Source organism: Triticum urartu, chromosome 6A, assembly GCF_056163025.1.
Source record: "Triticum urartu cultivar PI428250 chromosome 6A, HENAU_Tu73, whole genome shotgun sequence".
NCBI classification, from domain to species: Eukaryota; Viridiplantae; Streptophyta; class Magnoliopsida; order Poales; family Poaceae; genus Triticum; species Triticum urartu.
The window spans coordinates 169,695,761-169,718,201 of NC_141878.1; the positions used below are offsets into that span (position 1 = coordinate 169,695,761).

General features: G+C 46.9%; 1 protein-coding gene across 1 annotated transcript; it reads left to right on the top strand.

The window, feature by feature from the left end:
* Window positions 1-12,333: 12,333 nt before the first annotated feature.
* On the top strand, window positions 12,334-13,446 carry LOC147964607 (uncharacterized). The gene is made up of 3 exons (XM_087530057.1): window positions 12,334-12,702; window positions 12,753-13,049; window positions 13,141-13,446. The coding sequence occupies exons 1-3, from the start codon at window positions 12,334-12,336 to the stop codon at window positions 13,444-13,446; spliced, it is 972 nt and encodes a 323-aa protein (XP_087386183.1).
* Window positions 13,447-22,441: the final 8,995 nt, after the last annotated feature.

Here is a 22,441-nt window from a genome sequence, read left to right on the forward strand (position 1 = left end):
AAGATCACAACAGGCATCATCATAATGACAAACAATATCATGATATTTAACCAATTATTAAAAATGCAACACTATATGCAAACATGTTGTGACCATGCTCGAACGTCCCTCGGGACAGCTTACCAACCATGATCATCTCTGGATCACAACACACCACCAAAGTGGTCACACCACCAAAGTGGTCGCACCACCAAAGTGTTCAGATCACAAACACACAACCAAAGTGGTCTTTCTCAAGAATAACTCGTGATCCTTACGGCGATCACAACCACGACCATCATTTGGTCCCAATTGCCTCGATGGCCTTTCTGCCATCCATCAACAATGCAAAGTTCATTGCTTAGTGTGCATTTTTTATTAAACGTTGACTCATGGTGGGACCTACTACAAGGTGTCCGTAACCGTGGACTCGGCTATCGATAGATTACACACTCTGCAGAGGTAGCACATTGTACCCACACCACGGAACCCATGGCCTCGCACTCCCATTCGGGTGGACCAACGACATTTCGACAAAACCCCTCCATTGCCACATCACTCTCCCGGCCACTCCGACCCAAATCCCCCAACGGGCTGGTCTTGGGTGGCCCCGTGTCTACCAAAGACACCTCGACCATCGCCATGGTCAAAACACTCCCACTCAGGGACACTCCCACTCGGGGACTCGGTACCATAATCTCATCAACGAGCACACAAGATTATGTCTGCTGACCGGGCCAGGGAAAGCACGACATAACCTTCCCTAGATGGAGGTACCGACCAGAGGCCGTGTCAATGGACCGAATCAAGGCCTTCCCACAAAGGCAAATGTGGTTGCACTGGAAAGAAACTCGATTCAGCGGCACCATGACTTAGTCAACGATATGTTCAAGTTGAGTTATATTCAAGTTTAACTTTAAACTAAAAAATGACCGTTGTCATAGCACTAGTGCAGAACCGGGCAATAGCACCGGTTCGTAAGGCCCTTTAGTGCCGGTTCGGTAACCGGCACTAAAGTGTGGGCACTAAAGCCCCCCCCCCCTTAGTATCGGTTCAGCACGAGCCGGTGCTAAAGGGCAACCACGTGGCACGAGCCAGCTCCGTGGGTGCGTAGGACATTAGTACCGGTTGGTAACACCAACCAGTACTAAATGTTTGGGTGTGTTTTGGTTTTATTTTTTATTTTTAGTTTAATTTTGTGTTTTCAATTTAATTTAGTGATTGTTTTACATTATAATGAGTTGTTAAATCATTAGGTGAATGTACCGCAGATTAGTTTGACTGGATGCATGTGGATCCTAGCTAAGTCATCAAGTATATGTCATATACATATTATATATACTTGATCACCTAATTAAGTGATGGAGGTAATATGGATATGGCATATACTTGATCACTTAGCTAGAATCCATCCAGTTGAAACTAATCTGCGGTTTCTTTCATAACTGATATAATAACTCATCATCATCACCATCATATTAATATAAAAACTCTTGCATCATATATATCATCACCAACAACAGTTTTCATAGCTAGCTAAAAATCATCATATAATAGTCGTCTCATTACCACTACTTAATCATCATATAGTCATTACCGCTATCTAATCACCACCAACACTAGCTTAAAGAAGAAACATTCACTTGTACCAGAAGCAAAGATATCATCGAGTTCAACATGGTAATGATATTATAAGCGTTCATAACACCACAAAAGCAAATCACTCTTTGAGATTAAGTTCAGGACGAAGAACACAGACATGAGAGGACAAGTACTAAGAGCATGAACTAGCTAATTAATCACTCCTACTGCTCTCTCTCGGGTAAAATAGCATAGAACATGTATAGCTTTCCTGATTCATCATATTGGAGCATGCAGATGAACCTGTCTCCTAATCGTGGGTTGTGCTTCTGATTGCTGCCCCCTAGTACTTCTCTGTGATCGTTCACGATTTTGCTCCAGTCTTTTACTATTAAGCATTCCTCGCTACTAGAAATCCTGAATGCACTAAAGTGCATTGTAGGACATCTTGGTCGTAAGCTAACAATATTCATGGTACCTTTAGTCTCGATCCAATCAGGCACAACATTCATCGGGAGTTCCTATTGAAGAACATCGTATAGTAACATACTTAGCAATGAAGTTTAGCTTAAAAAATAATGTATGCAAAAGATGCACTAAGGAGAAATAGTAGAAATCTTACCATCTTTCCTAAATATATGTGATCGTAGTTCAGTACGGACACTATTGGTCGCACGTTTTGAGTACTAACATTTCTAAGTGCAGGAAAAAAATTTGTCTTGACAGCATCAAGATCCTCAAGCCATGAAACATAATGACTTGTCTCCTCGCAGTTTAGTTCAGCCCCGGGACAGTGGACGGTCCTGTCTACCAAGCGCCGGACATGTTTGCTTGATTGGAAATTAGATGTCAATATAAATTGAGATCTATTAATTATTCAACTGGTTCAAATAATCTCATATCGAAGACATAAATATGGTTGAGAAACTCACATAATGGTAGAACTGGAGGCGTCTGCACATCGACCCAGATGTCTCTATTACCTTCAATATCATCTTCCGGACGAATATCAAAGGTGACAACCATATCAGGCTCAAATGCATAAGCCTTGCATAGTGCTTGCCAAGTTTTGCATTCAAAATAGGTGTATGTATCTGCATTGTATAATTTGACGTTGAAGGTATAACCATGCTCGGTCTTCAAGTAAACTCTTTTTACCTCCATAGTTTCGTTAGGATTGAAACCTATCTAATCCAAGACAAAAATTCTTGCACGGCAGGGGATACGCTAGTAGAGTAGTGAAAAATTAAAATTAAAAGTTGAAGCAAATGAAGCTTAAGTCATGCTTAATTACGAAAAAAGACTTGTCGTTGTGACTTACTGTATCCACTTCGAAGTTCTCATCCAGCTTGATGCTGAAGCGTCTATTATCAACTAGAAAATTTCTGCCGGATAGGCCGCGCTGGTCTTCGCAGTATTCGCACATAATGAAATCGTGTTCGTCGTTAGACGACATTCCTATGTTCATAGGTGAAACATTAAACACTTATTAGTTCTATTAATTCAATTAATTCTCTTAATATAACTAGTTCAACTAATTAATTGAACTAATTCAACTAAGCACTTACGAAAAATATACCTAAATAAAGTAGCTCAACTAATTCAACTAACTAGTTCAACTAATTAATTCAACTAATTCAACTAAACTAGTTCTATTAATTTTCTTACTAAAAATAAGGTAGCTAGTTCTACATAATAAAATGTTAATTAGAGAATCAAATCTCATATAACTAAAGTAAATATATATATATCTAACATATAATTTATATCTAATTCATCTAACATTTGACATTAATATCTAACATATGTTCATATATAGGTGAAACATTAAACACTTACTAGTTCTATTAATTCAACTAAATAAACTAGTTCTATTAATTCAACTAAGCATTTACTAAAAATAAACTAGTTCTATTAATTTCTTACTAAAATAAAGTAGGTAGTTCTATATAGTAATATTTTGATTAGATCATCAAATATCATATACCTAAATTTTCTTACTAAAATAACTAGTTCTATTAATTCAACTAATTCAACTAAGAATTTACTAAAAATAAACTAGTTCTATTAATTTTCTTACTAAAATATATAAAGTAGCTATATATAGTAATATTTTAATTAGATCATGAAATCTCATATACCTAAATTTTCTTACTAAAAAAACTAGTACTAATTCAACTAGCTAGTTCAACTAAGCACTTACTAAAAATAAACTAGTTATATTAATTCAACTAGTTCAAATAATCTCATATACCTAATTAATTAATATCTAGCTAATTCATCTAACAATTGACATTAATATTTAACTTCTCTATCTAATTCATCTAACAATTGACATTAATATTTAACTTCTCTATCCAATTCATCTAACATTAACATTCTAACATTCTTATCTAGGTAATACATTTATATAAAAAACATTTATATATAACTGACATTTCTAATATTTCTATAACTAAAAACAGAAAAATTTCTAACATTTCTATAAATAAAAAACCTAAAAATTTCTATAACTAAAAAACAATGTGTGTGTGGACATGGTAGCCGGGGCAGGATCTCACCGGCGAGGCAAGGCGACGGGGGCGGTGACGGGGACGGCGACGGGCGGCGTCGACGGGGATGGTGACGACGGGGATGGCGACGACAGGGATTGGGACGAGGCGGCAACAATGGGGACGGTGACGGGCCGGGCAGGGATGACGGGACGACGGGGCGCGGCGCGGCGACGGGGACGAGGACGAGGCGGCGACGGGGACGGGGACGGGGCGGCGACGGGGGCATCGACGAGGGGTGGCGACGTACGGGGGCGTCGAAGGGGGCAGCGACGGCGGCGGCGGGCGACAGGACAAAGGAGAAGAAGCATATGAGAAACTGAATTTTTTGAAGTGTTTTCTTATATAGGATAGGCCTTTAGTACCGGTTGGAGCCACCAACCGGTACTAAAGGCCAACTTTGGCCAGGCCAAGAGGCGGGAAGAGCAGGTTATTAGTACCGGTTTGTGGCTCCAACCGATACTAAAGACCACCCTTTAGTACCTGTTGGAGCGAGAACCGGTACTAAAGGTGTTGCGCTGCCACCCGCGGTGCACAATGTTTAGTCCCACCTCGCCGATCGAAGGGCAGCCGCACTGGTTTATAAACCCAGACGCGGCTGCTCATTCGAACTCCTCTATATAGCAGGCTTCTGGGCCTAACCATGGTGCGCTGCCCTGTGAGCCTGTCGGACCTTCTGGGCCTGAATTTGCACACCCTGGGTCTGGCATGCCCACTGGACAGCGCCCCAATAATATTTTTTATAGTTTTTTATTTTCTGCATTATTTATTTTCTTCTATTTATTTTTGAGTAATTTTTTATATAGTTTTTTTCTTTTTTGCATTATTTATGACTGAAAACAGCAAATGATGTCAGAACATGTTGGAAATTGATGACGTCGCTTTGAATGTTGCATAATGAACACAAAAGAAGTCGGGATTTCAAATAAGTTTAAAAAACATTGAAGTGCCCATGTAACAGATGAGTTCTCGTCCGAAACCCTGATACTCCGAAAGAGATTGTCCAGTTTGTACACGAAGTGCATCCAGTTTTTGCCATGACCCTCTCTACTCTTTCGCACATGCTATGTGGGTGAAATGATGATACCATGCCAAATTTCAACATTTCCACAGTTCATTTTGTAGTGATTTTCAATTTCACGGTCATTTAGCTCGCTAAACAATGAGGTAAATGACAAAAAAATAGCAAATGTTGTCAGAACATGTTGGAAATTGATGACGTTGATTTGAATGTTGCATGCTTAACGCAAAAGAAGTCCGGAGTTCAAATAAGTTTAAAAAACATTGAAGTGCCTGTGTAACTGATGAGTTCTTGTCCGAAACCCTGATACTCCGAAAGAGATTGTCCAGTTTATACACGAAGTGCGTCCAGTTTTTGCTGTGACCCTCTCTACTCTTTCGCACATGCTATGCGGGTGAAATGATGATACCATGCCAAATTTCAACATTTTCACAGTTCATTTTGTAGTGATTTTCAATTTCACAGTCATTTAGCTCGCTAAACAATTAGGTAAATGACTGAAAAATAGCAAATGATGTCAGAACATGTTGGAAATTGATGACATCGCTTTGAATGCTGCATACTTAACGCAAAAGAAGTCCGGAGTTCAAATAAGTTCAAAAAACATTGAAGTGCCCGTGTAACAGATGAGTTCTCGTCTGATACCCTGATACTCCGAAAGAGAATGTCTAGTTTGTACACGAAGTGCGTCCAGTTTTTGCCGTGACCCTCTCTACTCTTTCGCACATGCTATGCGGGTGAAATGATGATACCATGACAAGTTTCAACATTTTCACAGTTCATTTTGTAGTGATTTTCAATTTCACAGTCATTTAGCTCTCTAAACAATTAGGTAAATGACTGAAAAACAGCAAATGATGTCAGAACATGTTGGAAATTGATGACGTCACTTTGAATGTTGCATACTAAACACAAAAGAAGTCCAGAGTTCAAATAAGTTCAAAAAACATTGAAGTGCCCGTGTAACAGATGAGTTCTCGTCTGAAACCCTGATACTCCGAAAGAGATTGTCCAGTTTGTACACGAAGTGCGTCCATCTTTTGCCGTGACCCTCTCTACTCTTTCGCACATGCTATGCGGGTGAAATGATGATACCATGCCAAGTTTCAACATTTTCACAGTTCATTTTGTAGTGATTTTCAATTTCACGGTCATTTAGCTCTCTAAACAATTAGGTAAATGACTGAAAAACAGCAAATGATGTCAGAACATGTTGGAAATTGATGACGTCGCTTTGAATGTTGCATACTGAACGCAAAAGAAGTTCGGAGTTCAAATAAGTTTAAAAAACATTGAAGTGCCCGTGTAACAGATGAGTTCTCGTCCGAAACCCTGATACTCCGAAAGAGAATGTCCAGTTTGTCCACGAAGTGCGTCCAGTTTTTGCCGTGACCCTCTCTACTCTTTCGCACATGCTATGCGGGTGAAATGATGATACCATGCCAAGGTTCAACATTTTCACAGTTCATTTTGTAGTGATTTTCAATTTCACGGTCATTTAGCTCTCTAAACAATTAGGTAAATGACTGAAAAACAGCAAATGATGTCAGAACATGTTGGAAATTGATGACGTTGCTTTGAATGCTGCATACTGAACACACAAGAAGTCCAGAGTTCAAATAAGTTTAAAAAACATTGAAGTGCCCGTGTAACAGATGAGTTCTCGTCCGAAACCCTGATACTCCGAAAGAGATTGTCCAGTTTGTACACGAAGTGCGTCCAGTTTTTGTCGTGACCCTCTCTACTCTTTCGCACATGCTATGCGGGTGAAATGATGATACCATGCCAAGTTTCAACATTTTCACAGTTCATTTTGTAGTGATTTTCAATTTCACGGTCATTTAGCTCTCTAAACAATTAGATAAATGACTGAAAACAGCAAATGACGTCGCTTTGAATGCTGCATACTGAACACACAAGAAGTCTGGAGTTCAAATAAGTTACTAAAACTAAAAAAGAGGTGCAATACTGGTTAATTTGCTTCAAGCCTTTTGGAATAGTGTAGACTGCACTTCACATAGCTCAGTGCAATCTATGCTATTCCAAAAGGCTTGAAGCTAATCAACGTGCAGGTGAGCATTGCACCTCTTCGTCATTGTCTCTGCACTCACGGCTTATAAACCGCTCATACTGCCTCTACCTTGGCGAGGTGGGACTAAAATCAGCTTACTAAGAAACTCTAGTACCGGTTCATGCCATGAACCGGTACTAAAGGTCTTCGTGGGGGCCCCAGCCTAACCACAGCCGCACTGGCCTCATTAGTACCGGTTTGTGGCATGAACCGGTACTAAAGGTTGCCCACGAACCGGTACCAATGATGTCCGTCCGCCTAGCCGTTGGAACCGGCACTAATGGTCACATTAGTGCCGGCTCAAATTCAAACCGGCACTAATGTGCTTCACATTTGACCCTTTTTCTACTAGTGTAGCATGCCATGAAATGCAAAATAACACATGCATCACATAATGACCGATGTCATCCTTATACACACCAAGCATAACGTCAACAACTCAATTTACTTGACTTGCTCAAATGACTCACAACTTAACCAAAGTACTTTGCAACAAGTTTTATTAACTTCTTACGCAAGAAAGTAACTCCGATAAATTTCTCATATGCCTGTCAAAATTCATTAACCACAACTCTTACTTTCTTTATCACTAAGTTGGGTTCAACCATTCTGTAAGACAAGTAATATGATTAAACAAGTATTTAACAGAACATTTTCTAAAAACTTTTTATCAATCGAAGAGGACAAAAACATATCTTGCTAACATGCATAATAAAGTTATTTCTAACATCACCTCAAATAAATCTTTTCTTGCTTTATCCAATAAACTAGTTTTAACCATTATGCAACTCAAGCATAACAACTAACCAATATTTAACAGAATATAAATAACTCCATAATCATTTAAATGCATGGATTAATCCTTTTATTCAAGTAAGAAAATCACAAATATTGAAATGGCACCATGAAAATGTTGATGTGGCTTGCCTTAGTGCAGATGAGGTTTACAAGCCTCCTGGTGATCCTCAAGACAAGCTTCACCTTCTGAAAATAGTTTTAAAGACAAAAAGAAAATATCATGAACACTTCCAAAAATCACTAGAAATTCTAGACAACTCAGAAAAATCTCATCTTTGGTGAGCTGCTAGATTTCTAAACAACGAACACGGTGCAAAAGAATCAATTCATTTGGACTTATGGTTGAAGAGTTATGACTGTTTGAAGTGTTCTATAAATTCAAATGAATTTGAAATAGACTGGGGGGTGACGTCGAAGGCGTAAAGCTCAGGGGCGCCACCACTCGTACCGCTTCGCGCGCGTACCGAGTGGCTGACTAGCGGGCCCTGCTAGTAAGGTGGGGGAAAAGGAGAGGGAAACAGAGGGGGCCGCAGCTTCGCTGGAGCTCTTGCCGATGACGAGGGCTCCTTGGACTAAACGAGAGGGAGGGATGGCAAGAGGGGGTTGAGACGCACCTGCCCATACCCGTAGCGTAGCTAGGGGCGGCCGGACGGCGTCGGAATCAACCTCGCAAGCGGAGGCAGAACGTGGAGGTCGCCGGAGTTGAGGAAGACGGTGAGCAGAGGCCACTCCAGGCGCTCCAAGCGGGCGAGACGGCCTCACCAGAGAGAGGCGGAGGCCCTGGAGGGGTCGCCCAGGACTGGGAGGGGCGGGAGCTACCGTGACGACCAGAGGGGATCGCCGGCGAGCTCGATCTCGGGGACGACGGCCCGAGGCCTGCCCGGCCGGGCTCCGGCTTCCTACTCGATCGTGGGGTGTGTGTGAGTGTTGGCTGGTGCTCGAGGAGGCTGGGGAGGGCTCTATATATAGGCGAGCGGCGAGGGTGCTACGGGCTCCGCCGGTGGACAGCTGTCCACGGCGCCCGCCGACGAGCGGCGTCAGTGAGAGGGGGAGAAGGTGAAGGAGGTCACGCGGCCAGTGTGGGTGGGCGGAGACGAGCACAGGATCAAGAGGATGGCGACGAGCACAGTGCGCTCTACACTGTTGGGCTGGCTGGACCTTGCACGTGCTCGCTGCGGCGAGCTCCGGCATCGGCGAGTGCCAGGGAGGAGTTAAGAGCATTGAGACGATGATGGTGGCGAAGTTTGGCATGGTTGGGCAGGCGGGGAAGCGAGCACGCGAGTAACAGAGGCTCGGGCGCGTAGCAGAGCGCGTCGGCTGCGTGCCAGCATGCCTGGATGAACGCGGTCACCGCGTGAACTATGACATCAGGTTGATCTAAGCAAAAACCCAATGTCTGGCATGTTGTTCGTGATAGTTTTGAGTGTTACCACGGTTTGGTTTGGATCCGGGTGCAGTAGAGAAGTTTTCACACATCAAGTAAGTTTCTGGTCAGTAACTTGGTGAGGTTACTGTGGTCAAATGGATTGGAGTTTGAAGTTGTGCTTTGGAGGCTAGTGATAAGTTACTAAGGTAAAGATGCACAAGAAATTTCAGGTCAAATGGAGCAAGTAAAATGGTAGTTGTTGTACAAACCACCATTTCTGCCCAGAATAGAAAAGATTTTCTGTAGCAAAAATATTCCAAAAAATGATGAAATATTTTTGCTCAGGAAGGTGCACTAGGGTTCACAGAATATTTGTGAATTATCTCATATTTTTCTGAGCCATAAAAATTGGGGTTGCTTTGAAGCAAACAGATCTGGCTTAGGGTTTTAGAGAGAAAATGAATATTTTTCTTTTAAGAAAAATATTCCAAAGATTATTTTTGGTAGGTCAGAAGTGAAATGATGATTTAGGAGGGAAGTGAAGCACTTGGGTGAAAGCCAAGGATGCCCAAGTGTTGAAGTCCACATGAAAAGATTCAGAAACCTCAAGTTTCAAAAAAATTCAAATAAAAAAATTCAAGCAAAAAGAAGGGGCAAAACGCAGGCTGTCACATGGCCTCCTTGCCCTTCTCCTTGGTTTTCTTTTTTGGTCCTTGGTACGATGCAAGGACCAGCATCCTTGTCAACAAGGGAATAGCTGAGTCTTTGGGCAGCGGAGCCGGACAGTGAATCCGTTCCACTTTATTTGTCCAGCCCTGCAAAAGAAAAAAGAGAGTTTAGTGTGCTCCTTGGACTCGCAAAGTAAGGTTATCAAAGAACTTACGGGAGTCGCAGCGTGGGTGATGTATTAGCCGAGGTCTTCGGTTGTCTCCGGCCATGACTTTTGGGTTTTGAAGAGCAGATTCCACATGTCTTCATGCTTCGTGCCAAAGAACCGCTGCAGGGTCCAGGGACTAGTTGGGTTGAACTTCCACATGGGCTCATGACGCGCCTGACAGGGGAGAATCCGGCGGAAGAGCATCACCTGGATCACGTTGGCGAGGCTGGTATTTTTATCTACCATGCTCTTGATATGCTTCTGCAACATCGTTACCTTGTCAGATGACGCCCAGTCCAGGCCCTTGTTGAGCCAGGATGCTAGCTGCATTGGGGGTCCGGACTTAAACTCCGTAGGAGCAGCCCATGTGGAGTCACGGGGCTCTGTGACAAACAAACCCCCCTGCTGCCATCCCTTCACGGTATCCATGAAGGTGCCCTTGGGCCAAGTGACATTGGGCAGTTTGCTCACCATAGCGCCACCGCAATCCGCGTGCTGGCCGGCCACCACTTTCGGCTTCACATTGAAAACCTTGAGCCATAGGCCAAAGTGGGGGGAAATGCGGAGGAATGCCTCGCATATGATGATAAATGCCAAAATTTTGAGGAAAGAATTTGGGGCTAGATCACGGAAATCTAGCCCATAGTAAAACATGAGGTCGCGGACGAAAGGATGAAGGGGAAACCCCAGTCTGCGATGAAAATGAGGGATAAACACTATACTCTCGCCGGGATTTGGAGTGGGGATGATCTGCTTTTTGGCTAGAAGCCGGTGGGCGATCTCCTTGGCCATGTACGCCGCTTCCCGGAGTTCCTTGATGTTTTTCTCAGTGACGGAGGAACCCATCCACTTGCCCTGCGCTCCGGATCCAGACATGGCTGGAGTACTTTCTGGGAACGGAGAGGATTGAAGCTTGGGCGCTGGAGCTTGAGGGCAGATGGGCTAAGGAAGGGGAAGGCATGGGGTAAAAAGGGGGAATCTTATCTCCTTATAAAGGCAGTGAATATCATGCATCCCCCACGAGCCTTAAAAGCTCGCCTATTTCCAAGTGGTCGCGCGAAATGGCATGGTTGGGTTTCCCAAACTCGTATTGATGAGAATCCCTTAATAAGGGGGCATGATCTCTGCTTTGACAAGACGTGTCATCGGTGGTTGCGTCTCGAAACATGAAACGGGAGGCCGAAAAACGGTTTGAAATAATAAAATGGTCGGACGTAACGTCGCACTAGTGAAATCTTCAAAAGACAGAACTAATCTGTATTCTATCCTTGTGATTCAGAGTGATGACTGTTGTATAGAGCCGGATATAATACTGACAATCAACTACTTTGGAATATTCAGAGGAGGAACCTGCCTTGCAATGTCGAAGACAATATGCACGCCGGACACATTGTCATTGAAGACTGGTTCCGGGCCTACTGAGGGAGTCCAGGACTATGGGGTCCTCGGGTGCCTGCGCTATGTTATATGGGCTGGACTAATGGGTCGTGGAGATACAAGACAGAAGACTTTCCCCCATGTCTGGATGGGACTCTCCTTGGCGCGGAAGGCAAGCTTGGCGTACGAATATGAAGATTCCTTTTCTGTAAACCAACTCTTTACAAAGCCTAGTCCCTTTCGGTGTCTATATAAATCGGAGGGTTTAGTCCATAGAGGCAATCATAATCATATAGGCTAGACATCTAGGGTTTAGCCATTACGATCTCGTGGTAGATCAACTCTTGTAACCCCTATACTCATCAAAGTCAATCAAGCAGGAAGTAGTGTATTACCTCCATCAAGAGGGCCCGAACCTGGGTAAACATCGTGTCCCCTGTCTCCTGTTACCTTCGATCCTTAGACGCACAGTTCGAGACCCCCTGCCCGAGATCTGCCGGTTTTGATACCGACAGCATCCCCTCCGGCAAGCTGTTGGGCTTTCTGGTGTCACACACGGGAATCGAGGCAAACCCGGAGAAGGTCAAGGCGATAGAAAGGATGAGTCTGCCACATACCTTAAGGAAATGCAAAAGCTGGCGGGCTGTTTGACCGTGCTAGGGCGCTTCATCTCCGAGCTGGGGGAGCGCGCCCTCCTGTTCTTTTAAGTTGATGAAGAAGAAGGGGTCGTTCGAGTGGACTCTGGAGGCCGACGCCGCATTCCAAGATGTCAAGAGGTACCTCACTAGCCCGCCGGTGATAGTGGCGCCGCGTCCACTCGAGCCCCTGGTGCTTTACCTGGCCGCCACGCCTCACTCAGCCAGTGCGGCACTGGTGGCCGTCAGGGAGGAGCGCAAGTCCGAGGGCCTACCACACGACTCCGCGTGCTTGGTCAAGATGACGCAGCCTCAAGGCGGCACACCTGAGGCCACGGCTGCGCCAACAGGCGGCCAAGCTCCTGAGGTCCACCAGCCTCCGAAGGCGCATCAGCTCCAGGAGATCTCGGACTACACCAACAATCCTGCCCTCATCGAGCACCCAGTATACTTCGTCAGAACGGTACTGCGGGAGCACGCTACCCCATGTCGCAGAAGCTCTTGCTCGCTCTTCTCGTCGCCTCGCGCAAGTTGTGCCACTACTTCCAAGGCCACCCCATCAAGGTCGTTTCGGCCTACCCACTAGAGAGGGTGCTCCGGAGCCCCAATGCTGCAGGTAGGGTCGCCGAATGGAACATCGAACTGCATGCATTTTACCTGGAGTTCAGCACCACCAGGGTCATCAAGGGAGCTCCACTCGCCGACTACGTGGCGGAATGGACTGCCCGGACCAGAGCCAGGCGAGGACCGATCGCTCTCACCGGGGAGCGAAGCACAGAACGGCTCGGTCATGTAATTTGACGGCGCCTTCGCACGGCAAGGTGCGGGGGCTGGAGTCGTGCTCGTTTCGCCTACTCGGGACAAGCTCTACTACACCGTGCAGATCTGCTTCCAACACGACGAAAAGGTCTCCAACAACATCACAGAGTATGAAGGCTTGATCGCCGGCGTCAAGGCCGCAGCCGCTTTAGGTGTGAAGCACCTCACCATCAAGGGCGACTCCCAGCTCCTCATAAACTTCGCCAACAAAGTGTACGAGCCGAAGGATGAACACATGGAGGCATACCTGGCGGAGGTATGCAAAATGGAGAAACAATTCTTGGGCCTGGACCTGCAGCACGTGCCCCGCGACACAAACAAGGAAGCGGACGACATCGCCAAGAGAGCATCCAAATGCCAGCCTCAATAGCCCGGTGTCTTCGAGGAGCGGCTCTTCAAGCCTTCGGAAGCCCCTCCAGTGGTAGAGCCAGCATTGCCTCAGGAGGAGCTCCTAGCAGCACCAACCTCAGGAGTCCCTGCCTGCGGCCCGACCTCAGGAGCACGCCTGCTCCTGGTGCTCGAGCCTCAGGAGGGGTGCTGGACCGAAGAATTCAAGGCATACCTGCTCCAGGGAACCCTGCCAGAGAAGGAAGAAGATGCTGAGCGCATGGCTCGTCAGGCCACAGCCTACTACATTTAGGACGGTGAGCTCTACAGAAAATGACCAAACGATGTTTCGTTGCGATGCATCTCCAGGGAACAGGGGTGCGAGCTGTTAGCCAACATACACGGCGGAGACTGCAGGCATCACTCATCGTCACGCACCCTCATGGGCAAGGCGTTCCACGGTGGATTCTATTGGCCCACGGCGCTCAGCGACGCGACCGAGCTGGTGAGATCCTGTGAAGCCTGCCAGTTCCATGACAAGAAAACCCACCAGCCTGCCTAGGGCCTCCAGACCATCCCACTCTAGTGGCCGTTTGCGGTCTGGGGGCTGGACTTCTTGAGTCTGTTCCCCCGAGCACCCAGGGGCTACCGCTACCTCTACGTCACCATCGACAGGTTTACCAAATGGGCGGCGGTGGAAGCAGTACACACCATCCCGGCCGGCTCGGCGGTCAAGTTCATCAAGGGCCTCGTGAGCCGGTTTGGAGTCCCTAATCGCATCATCGCCGACTGTGGCTCGCAGTCTACTAGCAATATCTTCAAAATATATTGTGCTAACCTTGGAACGCAGATATGCTACGCCTCAGTGGCACACCCGACACTACAAAAAAAGACACATCCGTGACATTTTGGGCCGAACAAATTTTTTTTCTGTCATACTTATGACACTTCTATGACGATAATTGTGAGAAAACCCGGTATCATCATAGATGTGGTGGGCTCCTACTTCTATGAAAAAATCATGATAGAAAATGAGCTTTTCATCCTAGGCGGGCCGGAGACGCAGCTGCATGACATTCTTTGGGCCGTCAATGACAGAAAAAACCATGGTAGAAGCGAGGGCGAGGAAAATACCGGGGAGTTCCCGGTTACGGTGGCTGGTCGGGGGCCGAGTGATGCGTGTTTCTCTCGTACATAGGTGCATGTGTGCAAGGCCTTGTGCTCTAACTGAACCCGAGCGAGGCATTGGGCTCTAACTGAACCCGAGCGATTGCACTGCAGGCTACGCGTTACGGAACCCGAGCGATCGATCCATGGCTATTAACTGAACCTGATTGAGTGATTCCTTCGCTACTGCTACTAACTGAAGCCGATCGATACTACCTCTGGATGAACAGTGAGCGTTGATGGGGGGTTTGGATGAACAGTTCCCGGTGGGGGTTGGATGAACAGAAACCCGTGGTAGTAGAGGTCGTTGCCACTGGATGAACAGTACCCCGATCGATCGAGCCGGTGGATGAACAGGACCCTGTGGAGGGCTGGATGAACAGGACCCCGTGGAGGGCTGGTTGAACAGTAGCCGGTGGAGGGCTGGCTGAATAGTAGCCGGTGGAGGGCTGGATGAACAGTAGCCCATGGAGGGGTGGTTAAATAGGACCCCGTGGAGAGGGATGGTTGAACAGTAGCGGGTGGAGGCTGGATGAACAGGAGCCCGTGGATGAACAGTCGCAGGTGGAGGCTGGAGGAGGTCGACGGTGGATGAACAGTAGCCCGTGTAGGCTGGAGGAGGTCGATGGTGGAGATGAACAGTATCGCGGTGAGTCCCATTTTGCGGTACGCCACACCCCTCCCAATGAACAGGACCCCTGTTTCGACCGTAGCGCTCCAACACAAGTACGTTTCCTCCGTTTTGCGGTACGCGACACCCCTCCCAATCAACAGGACCCCGTTTCGACCGTAGGAGGTCCAAGAGAAGTCTGTTTCCTCCATTTTGCGGTACGCCAGACCCCTCCCGTTGATCAGGATCCCGATTCCACCGTGGTCGGTCGAACACAAGGCTGTTTCCTCTGTTCTGTGGTACGCCAGGCCTCGTTTCCATCAGCTGTTCCGTCCAAGCCGGTTGGCTCCCGATGAACAGCACGCATTCCGTTGCCTCCCGATGAACATGACACATTCTGTTGCCTCCCCATGAACACGACGACGATGCAGTTTCTCTGTTCCGACCTAGCCACAGCCATGTACACGAGCCCTGGCCATACGTATGTGTGAGTAGGCATTCGAGACCCCGCCCGTATGTACGTACGTGGCCGTATTTACTTTCTTGCACCCTGGCTGTTGTACGTATGTGTACATGCTACGTGTGCGCCTCTACTACCACATGTGCCCTTCCTTACACGGCCACGGTTCATCGCTGCAGCCTGCAGACAAACCGATCGACCAGTATGTATGTACACGTTCGTGAGCAGAATGACAACGCTACGTACGCTTCGACCGGGTGGGTCCCGACTGTGAGGCACTTCATTGCATCCGAAGATGCAGCTGGTGGGTCCCAGCAGTCAGGGGGTCGAATCATTTTTTCCCGTAATATGGATGCACTTCCTTGCGTGCGAAGATGTAGCTGGTGGGTCCCAGCAGTCCGGGGGAAATGTTTTTTTGTGAAATACGGTGGCCCATCCGGTGGGTGCCCGCTGTCAGGTGGAGGAATCATTATTTTCCACGTAATAAGGAGGGAACTTCCTTGCTGCGGCCATGGACCCAGTTGTCAGCCTCTCCACATACAGTATTCTTCCGATGGAAGTCGTTCCTTGACCACGTTGAACACGCCACACCGAGAGCACCAGGGCGGTGGACGACGTCTAGGCCTAGGAAGGGGATGACGCGGAGTCAGGGAAGACGCAGCAGTGAATGCCCACGCAGAGAGGAGTACGAGGGTTCACTAATTCGGCTTCGGTGTGAGGCTGCCATCGCCACAGAATAACAAGGGGTGTGTGTGAGTGGAGGGATGGCCTGGCCAGCGGTGGGAGTAGTAGGGGGCGGTGAGGCCTCCACAGCAGCACAGCCGGCCACGGGAGGCATGAGCAGGCGGCACGACCGGCGCTACTTTGGGCGGCTGGAGCGAGAAGAGCAGAGGTTGAAGAAGCACTACGGCCGTTGGATGGACATCGTACAGTCAATGGAGCTAGAATCGTTCATATTGACTAAGTTGACAAAGCCCTCCATCCCCGTCATCTTAGTAGGCCCACAAGTCAGCCTCCCACAATTGTGGCTCCCAGCTAGCAGGGGGAGTATTCATTTTTTGTGCGTAATAAGGAGGCACTTCCTTGTGTGTGAAGATATAGCGGGTGGGTCCGAGCTGACAGCGGGGGGAACATTTTTTTCAAGAAATACAGAGGCCCTTCTGGTGTTTCCCAGCTATCAGGTGGAGGAATCATTATTTTGCGCATAATAAGGAGGCATTTCCTTGTGTGGACTCCTACTATTAGCCTCTTCCGATGGTTGTTGTTTGTTGACCATGTTGACCTCGCCGCGCCGAGAGCACAAATGCGGTGGACAAGGGCGAGGCCCAGGAAGGGAACGACCCGGAGCCGGCGAAGCCACCACAGCGGATGCCCACACTGAGGGGTGTATATGAGCGCTGACTGGTCAGCTGTGGGGTGAGGCTGACGTCGCTGGAAAATAACAGGATGTGCGGGTCTGTAGAGGGATGGCCTGGCGGCAGCGCAGCCAGCCACGGGGGGAGGGAGCAGGCAGTCCCGCCGGCGCTGGTTTGGGCGGCTGGAGCAGGAAGATCAGAGATTGAAGAAGCACGGCGGCCGTTGGATGGACATCCAAAAATCACTGATCTGTGTTGACTAAGTTGACAAAGCCTTGCGTACGCGTCAAAAAAAATTAGGACAGCATCATCGTCAACCTAGTAGGCCCAAAAGTCAGCCTCCAAATCTATGGAAAACAACATACAACCCATTAGCCATTATTTTCAATAATTTACATCCCATTTGCTAATTCTAAAGGATATTTGAAGCTCATATTCTTTTTATTAGCATTACAGACCATATATTCTAGGCACTGCTAAAAAATTCAACAAATTTTTTCATATTTTGGGGGTTCCAAACTCTTTTAATCATGAAATTTCGAGTCGCGTTAAAAATAATTTATTAAAAATTATATCAAAATAAAATTCAAAAAACAATTCACCACAAAAAAATGAATGATATTTAAAATCTTAACTAGCAAGATGCCCGTGCGTTGCACGGAACATGAAGATGCATTTGTATGAGTAGTTTATCTTGTGGGAGAAAAGATGATCTTTTAATGTAATTGCTAGTTGGCTTTGGTTTTTATAAGAGTAGAGAGCAGAGAAATCAAGAAAAAATGCTATTTTAATGTAATTTTCGGTTGGCTTTGGTTTATAAATTTACATCCCATTTCTTACAACTTATAGCCCATTTTCTGGGGAAGCTCATTTCTTACTACTTTACATCCCTCCCTCCTTGTCTTCAAAGATTTGCTGCCCAGCAGGGCTGAGAAAAGCAAGTAGGCCTCGGTTTTGTTGTTCTCCAAAAAAAAGAACTGGGCTAGTCATTTTCAGAAATAAAAAAGATATCAACAGGGCTCGTCATGTGCTTAAATAAAAGCGTAAGCATGGGCTAGACGGGCCACAGCCCCCGCACAGCGTGCAGTTGAGCTCCGTCTATGAAACTTAAAAAACAACTGGGCGAGCTGCTGGGTCCCTAGTGTTATCCGTCATTTTGTAATTTTAACAAATCCGCAGCCGCGCCGGCCTATGCATCGCCGGTGTGAGATGAGACGTCGATGACTTGTCCTAGCGACATGCCGCCGTTGGTGGACTCCATGTCCCCCTTGCTAAAGTCAACCACGTCTTCGTCCTCGTCGTCATCCTCGTTGTCGGCGCCGCCCTCAAGGTTGTAGTACTCATAGTAGTAGCTGCGCCAGAGCTCGCGTTGGTACTCCACCGCCGATTCCTCGACGGACAGACTCTTCTCTACCTCGACCTCGGCCATGTGCAACTCCTCCTCCCGACGCTCCTCGATCTCCGCCGCCTCCAGCATCTCCAGCTCTCATGAGGAAGCAGGTGCTCCATGGTCACCGCCGCCTTTTCAGACGTGGGTTGCATGCTGGAGTCCGAGGTGCCCTGGAATATATTGGCGTGTGCATCCTCGATATTGGCGTGGATGGCCTCAACCTGTCTAGGGCGACATCAGCGGCAGGGACGGCAGCTCGAGCGCTCTCGGCATTTGCAGCCACCGTCGCAACAGCAGCTGCAGCCGTCTCGGCTGCCGCGGATGCCCTCTCGGCGGAAGCGGCTGCGCTCAATGCGGATGCGGCAGCACTCTTGGCGTAGGCGGCGGCGCTCTCGGCGCAGGCATCGGTGCTCGGAGGATGCGGCCATCGTACGGGCCTTCACGAAGCGTTTACACGGCGTCATCTTTACAAGAAGGGTGTGCGAGAATGGGGATTGGGATTCGTGGATTCGGGGGTTGCCGGCACTGGAGCAGACAAGCCGGCGAAGCTTAAGGAGGGAGACTTAAATAGACCCAAATATTTTCATCGCAAACGGTTCCTAGAAAACAACAATGTGTGATGTTGTACATATTTTTTATTAGCTATGAAAGACAAATTTGGAGTAAAGTGGCAACGGATGGTGTTTTAAATGAACGAGAAATTTTGTAGTACTAATACAACTGTGATGTCAAATTTTGTAAAAAATCGGGGGTCATTTGACCTTTTAAGACATTTAAGTGATTTTCTAGCAGTGAGGAATTAGGAGGAAGTTTTTTTTTGGCTTGTAATAACGAGGCACCTGCTTGCGTAATGCAATGACCCTGGTGGGTCCCTACTGTTAGCCTCTCCACGTACAGTCATCTCCTGATTCCACTTGGTTGTTGACCATGTATTTTTTGCGGGGAGGTTGTTGACCATGTTGACAACGCCAGACGGCGGCGGGCATAGCGAGCGATCCAAGGCGGAGAACGACGGCGAGGCCTCGGACGGGAACGAATAGCAGCCGTGGAAGATGCGGTAGTGTAGTGGCAGGTGGAGGGGAGTACGATTACAACAACATGCAACTCAAGTTTACAAACGGTACAAAAAGCCCAAGGATTAATTGTTCATCAAATTTTTAGCCAAAACCCAGATTGAACATGGCAGTAACATCTAACCCAACCACTCTTTTTCGCAGTCACAAACAAATGGATCAGTCTGATCCATAAAATGAACATCCTGTGCAAAAAAAATTCAGGATGACTACAACTTGTTGTAAATAGAAGCCGAGCATGTTTAGAAGCCCATTTGTCCACCTGAAACTTCTTTTTTTGTTGTCCAACGTATCCGTCCATGAGAAATCTCTGGCGGTAAAACTTAAGCCTCATGGACAATAGTAACCTCGCATTCAACAGGAAGAATGTGACAAAGCTTCTGTTTGCCCGGTTGGATGCATATCCTTCCATCGTTATTGTCCTCAAACGAATATCATGAGAACTAAGAAAATCCTGGTGCTTATTACGCCACCGATTGGTTATACATTTTGTTCCATGTGGTAGCACTGCCTAAGTAGACACGAAGATTGAAAACAGTTAAGGTATGAACAAAGAGTATGTTGAAAGAGCGACAGCTGAACGATTAATTCTAGTACAATATATACGGGCTTTCAATGTGCATGAAGTCATCACCTCAATACATATAAATTCTCCAGAGATGGAAAGCATTGCAGCAAGCCAATAATTATGTTTGGATCAAAACTAAACATTCCGATATATAAGATCTTGATAGAATCCAGCAGCATTGATAGGCTATCCATGGACGAACTCTTCATTGAGCATATAACATAATATTAGTACCTAAAGTGTACTCCAAGATGGTATAAAACTTATGCGCACAAAGGAAAAATGCAGCTTATGATTACAAATGTGTAGACGATAATATACGGTACCTGAATAAGGGTGGAGCCAAACACCAACTTGTTGTGATCATCAAACAGATCACAATTACACCCAAGGTCTCCAGTTTGGGCACAGAGACGACAATTATTTGTGAAGCTGTATAACAATTATCAAGGAGCAACCTTTGAACTGAAGGGGCATCTTCGATATTGAGCTCCTATCCTTCAAAACAATTTTCAATGCTTTTAAGGTGAGGCGACTTTATTTTGAGACAACTAATAGGGATTTCTATTCCCAAAACAATCAGCAACTGCTCCAGGACAGGGCAACTTGAGTGGATGATGCTGTGCAGTGAGGCCTCCGACAGATAAACCACCACAAGCGAAAGTTTTTTTAGCAGTGGGAGTCGAAGCATTTGTACGAGATCATCTAGTAGATGGCACCGGGTGAAGGTGGCGGTGTGGAGAGAGGAGGAAAATCGCAAGATGGACAATGGTGGTGTGAGCATGAATTCTTGGCGTGTTCATGGTATGAAAATTTTGTGGTAATGGTAGAACTCAAACTGCTGGTGTTTTCCGAATTCAAGGGATGTCAGCCAAGCATCCACCGTGCCGGGTATGGACAGCAGGTAGCATGTCGGGATGTAGAGGCGTTGAATGGGGCCCTGGCGGTGAGAGTAGACGATGGATCTGAGGAGCTCAAATTCAGGAAGGACGGATATCTGATGACAGTCGAGATTAAGGGGCACGGTGCGCCATAGAGGGCGCCACCGAGTTGAGAGGACTTGTGTGCGGCAGCAATCCTCAGTGGGGAGAAGCGAGATGATCTCCTCAAGGATGACGTCCGGGAGATCGCTGATGCGGTCCACCGGAGATTCTACCGGTTCCTCGGATCCGGGTGGGGGGGGGGGCTTGCCACTTCTCCCCACGCTGCTGGGTGCGGGATCTACAACCAGCGTCGCCGCTGGAGGGAGCCTCATATTCTTGGCACTGGGGCCAGTCGACTCCATTTTCCTTGTGGGTGTCGCGTCGAGCTCACGGGTTTGAGCAGAGTAGCCAGAGACGAGCCTAGTGGCAGTGCGAGTGTGGAAGAAGGAGGGCTGGGGTTTTCTATAGGAGTGGAAGAAGAGGAGCAAGCATTTTCTGTACTAGTGAGGAAGAAGGTGAGCGGGGGTTTTCTCGACGAGTGAGGAAGATGGGGAGCGGGGGGGAGGATTAGGGGGCGACGGAAGTGGGAGAGTCCAACGAGCTGTAGTATAAGTGGAAGTGAGGAGGAAGGAGGGTTTTCCTGGGATCTTCCCCTCTTCAAGAAATATGGGCTTCTCCTCTCAAAAAAAACAAATGGGCTTTAAGATGGATAGGATTTTGTATCGGCCCAGTCAGCTGCTCGTGTTTCATACTGGAGGGCCTTGTGCTAGAGGCAGCCCGAGACACTCTCCAGCTTATTGCCCATTCGAAAGAAAAAAAGAGACGCGTCCAGCTTATGGCTACTCATCGGTAACCTTTTTCAACTTGGCATCCACCAAATTAGAGGATGCGGTACTGGATGCAGACACTCACACTGGTCGTGTAGTGCGGCAAAGTGAGGTGTAAAATAACAGGCCTACAATATACTTACTAGATTGTGAAGGTTCACAGGCTAGTCAACATTTACATTAAACTAAGCTTCAGAAGATACGGTATGCATACTAACATTTAGAAGAGCAAAAGTTCAGCATGTTTTTGCATCTCAATAATTCACCATACTATAACCAATACAAACCTGTGAGAAGGTGTGGAAATAAAGAAAATCGGTCGATGCTTCTCTGAGCAAAGGGCCTCCCTGCACACGCATTAATTTCCTTAATTTCCTGGGCATGCTTGTTTCTTCTCAATGTTGCGAGCACTTTGAGCATGTTGGCAACTCCACAGCTAGCTACCTGCCTCATCTTGCAATTGATGCTGACACATTTGCAGAAAACACATGAGGCAATAGAGATGACTCAACATGAGTCCATATTGTGCAGTTCCCCTGAAATCATCTTCATTGTCCTGAATCTGAAAAGATAGGAAAACAATAGCTATACTTAAACGATGTTGCCAAACAATAGCACATATCAATTGGTCGGCATGACAAAACATGATCATCTGGACGAAGGGG

What these genes read in the sequence shown, in the direction of transcription:
- LOC147964607 (XM_087530057.1), top strand. Translation starts at nt 12,334, where the DNA reads ATGAAGAAGAAGGGGTCGTTCGAGTGGACTCTGGAGGCCGACGCCGCA. An exon ending in CTGCCCTCATCGAGCACCCA is followed by an intron (nt 12,703 to 12,752) that starts GTATACTTCGTC and finishes CCCATGTCGCAG; the next exon opens with AAGCTCTTGCTCGCTCTTCT. An exon ending in GCACAGAACGGCTCGGTCAT is followed by an intron (nt 13,050 to 13,140) that starts GTAATTTGACGG and finishes TACACCGTGCAG; the next exon opens with ATCTGCTTCCAACACGACGA.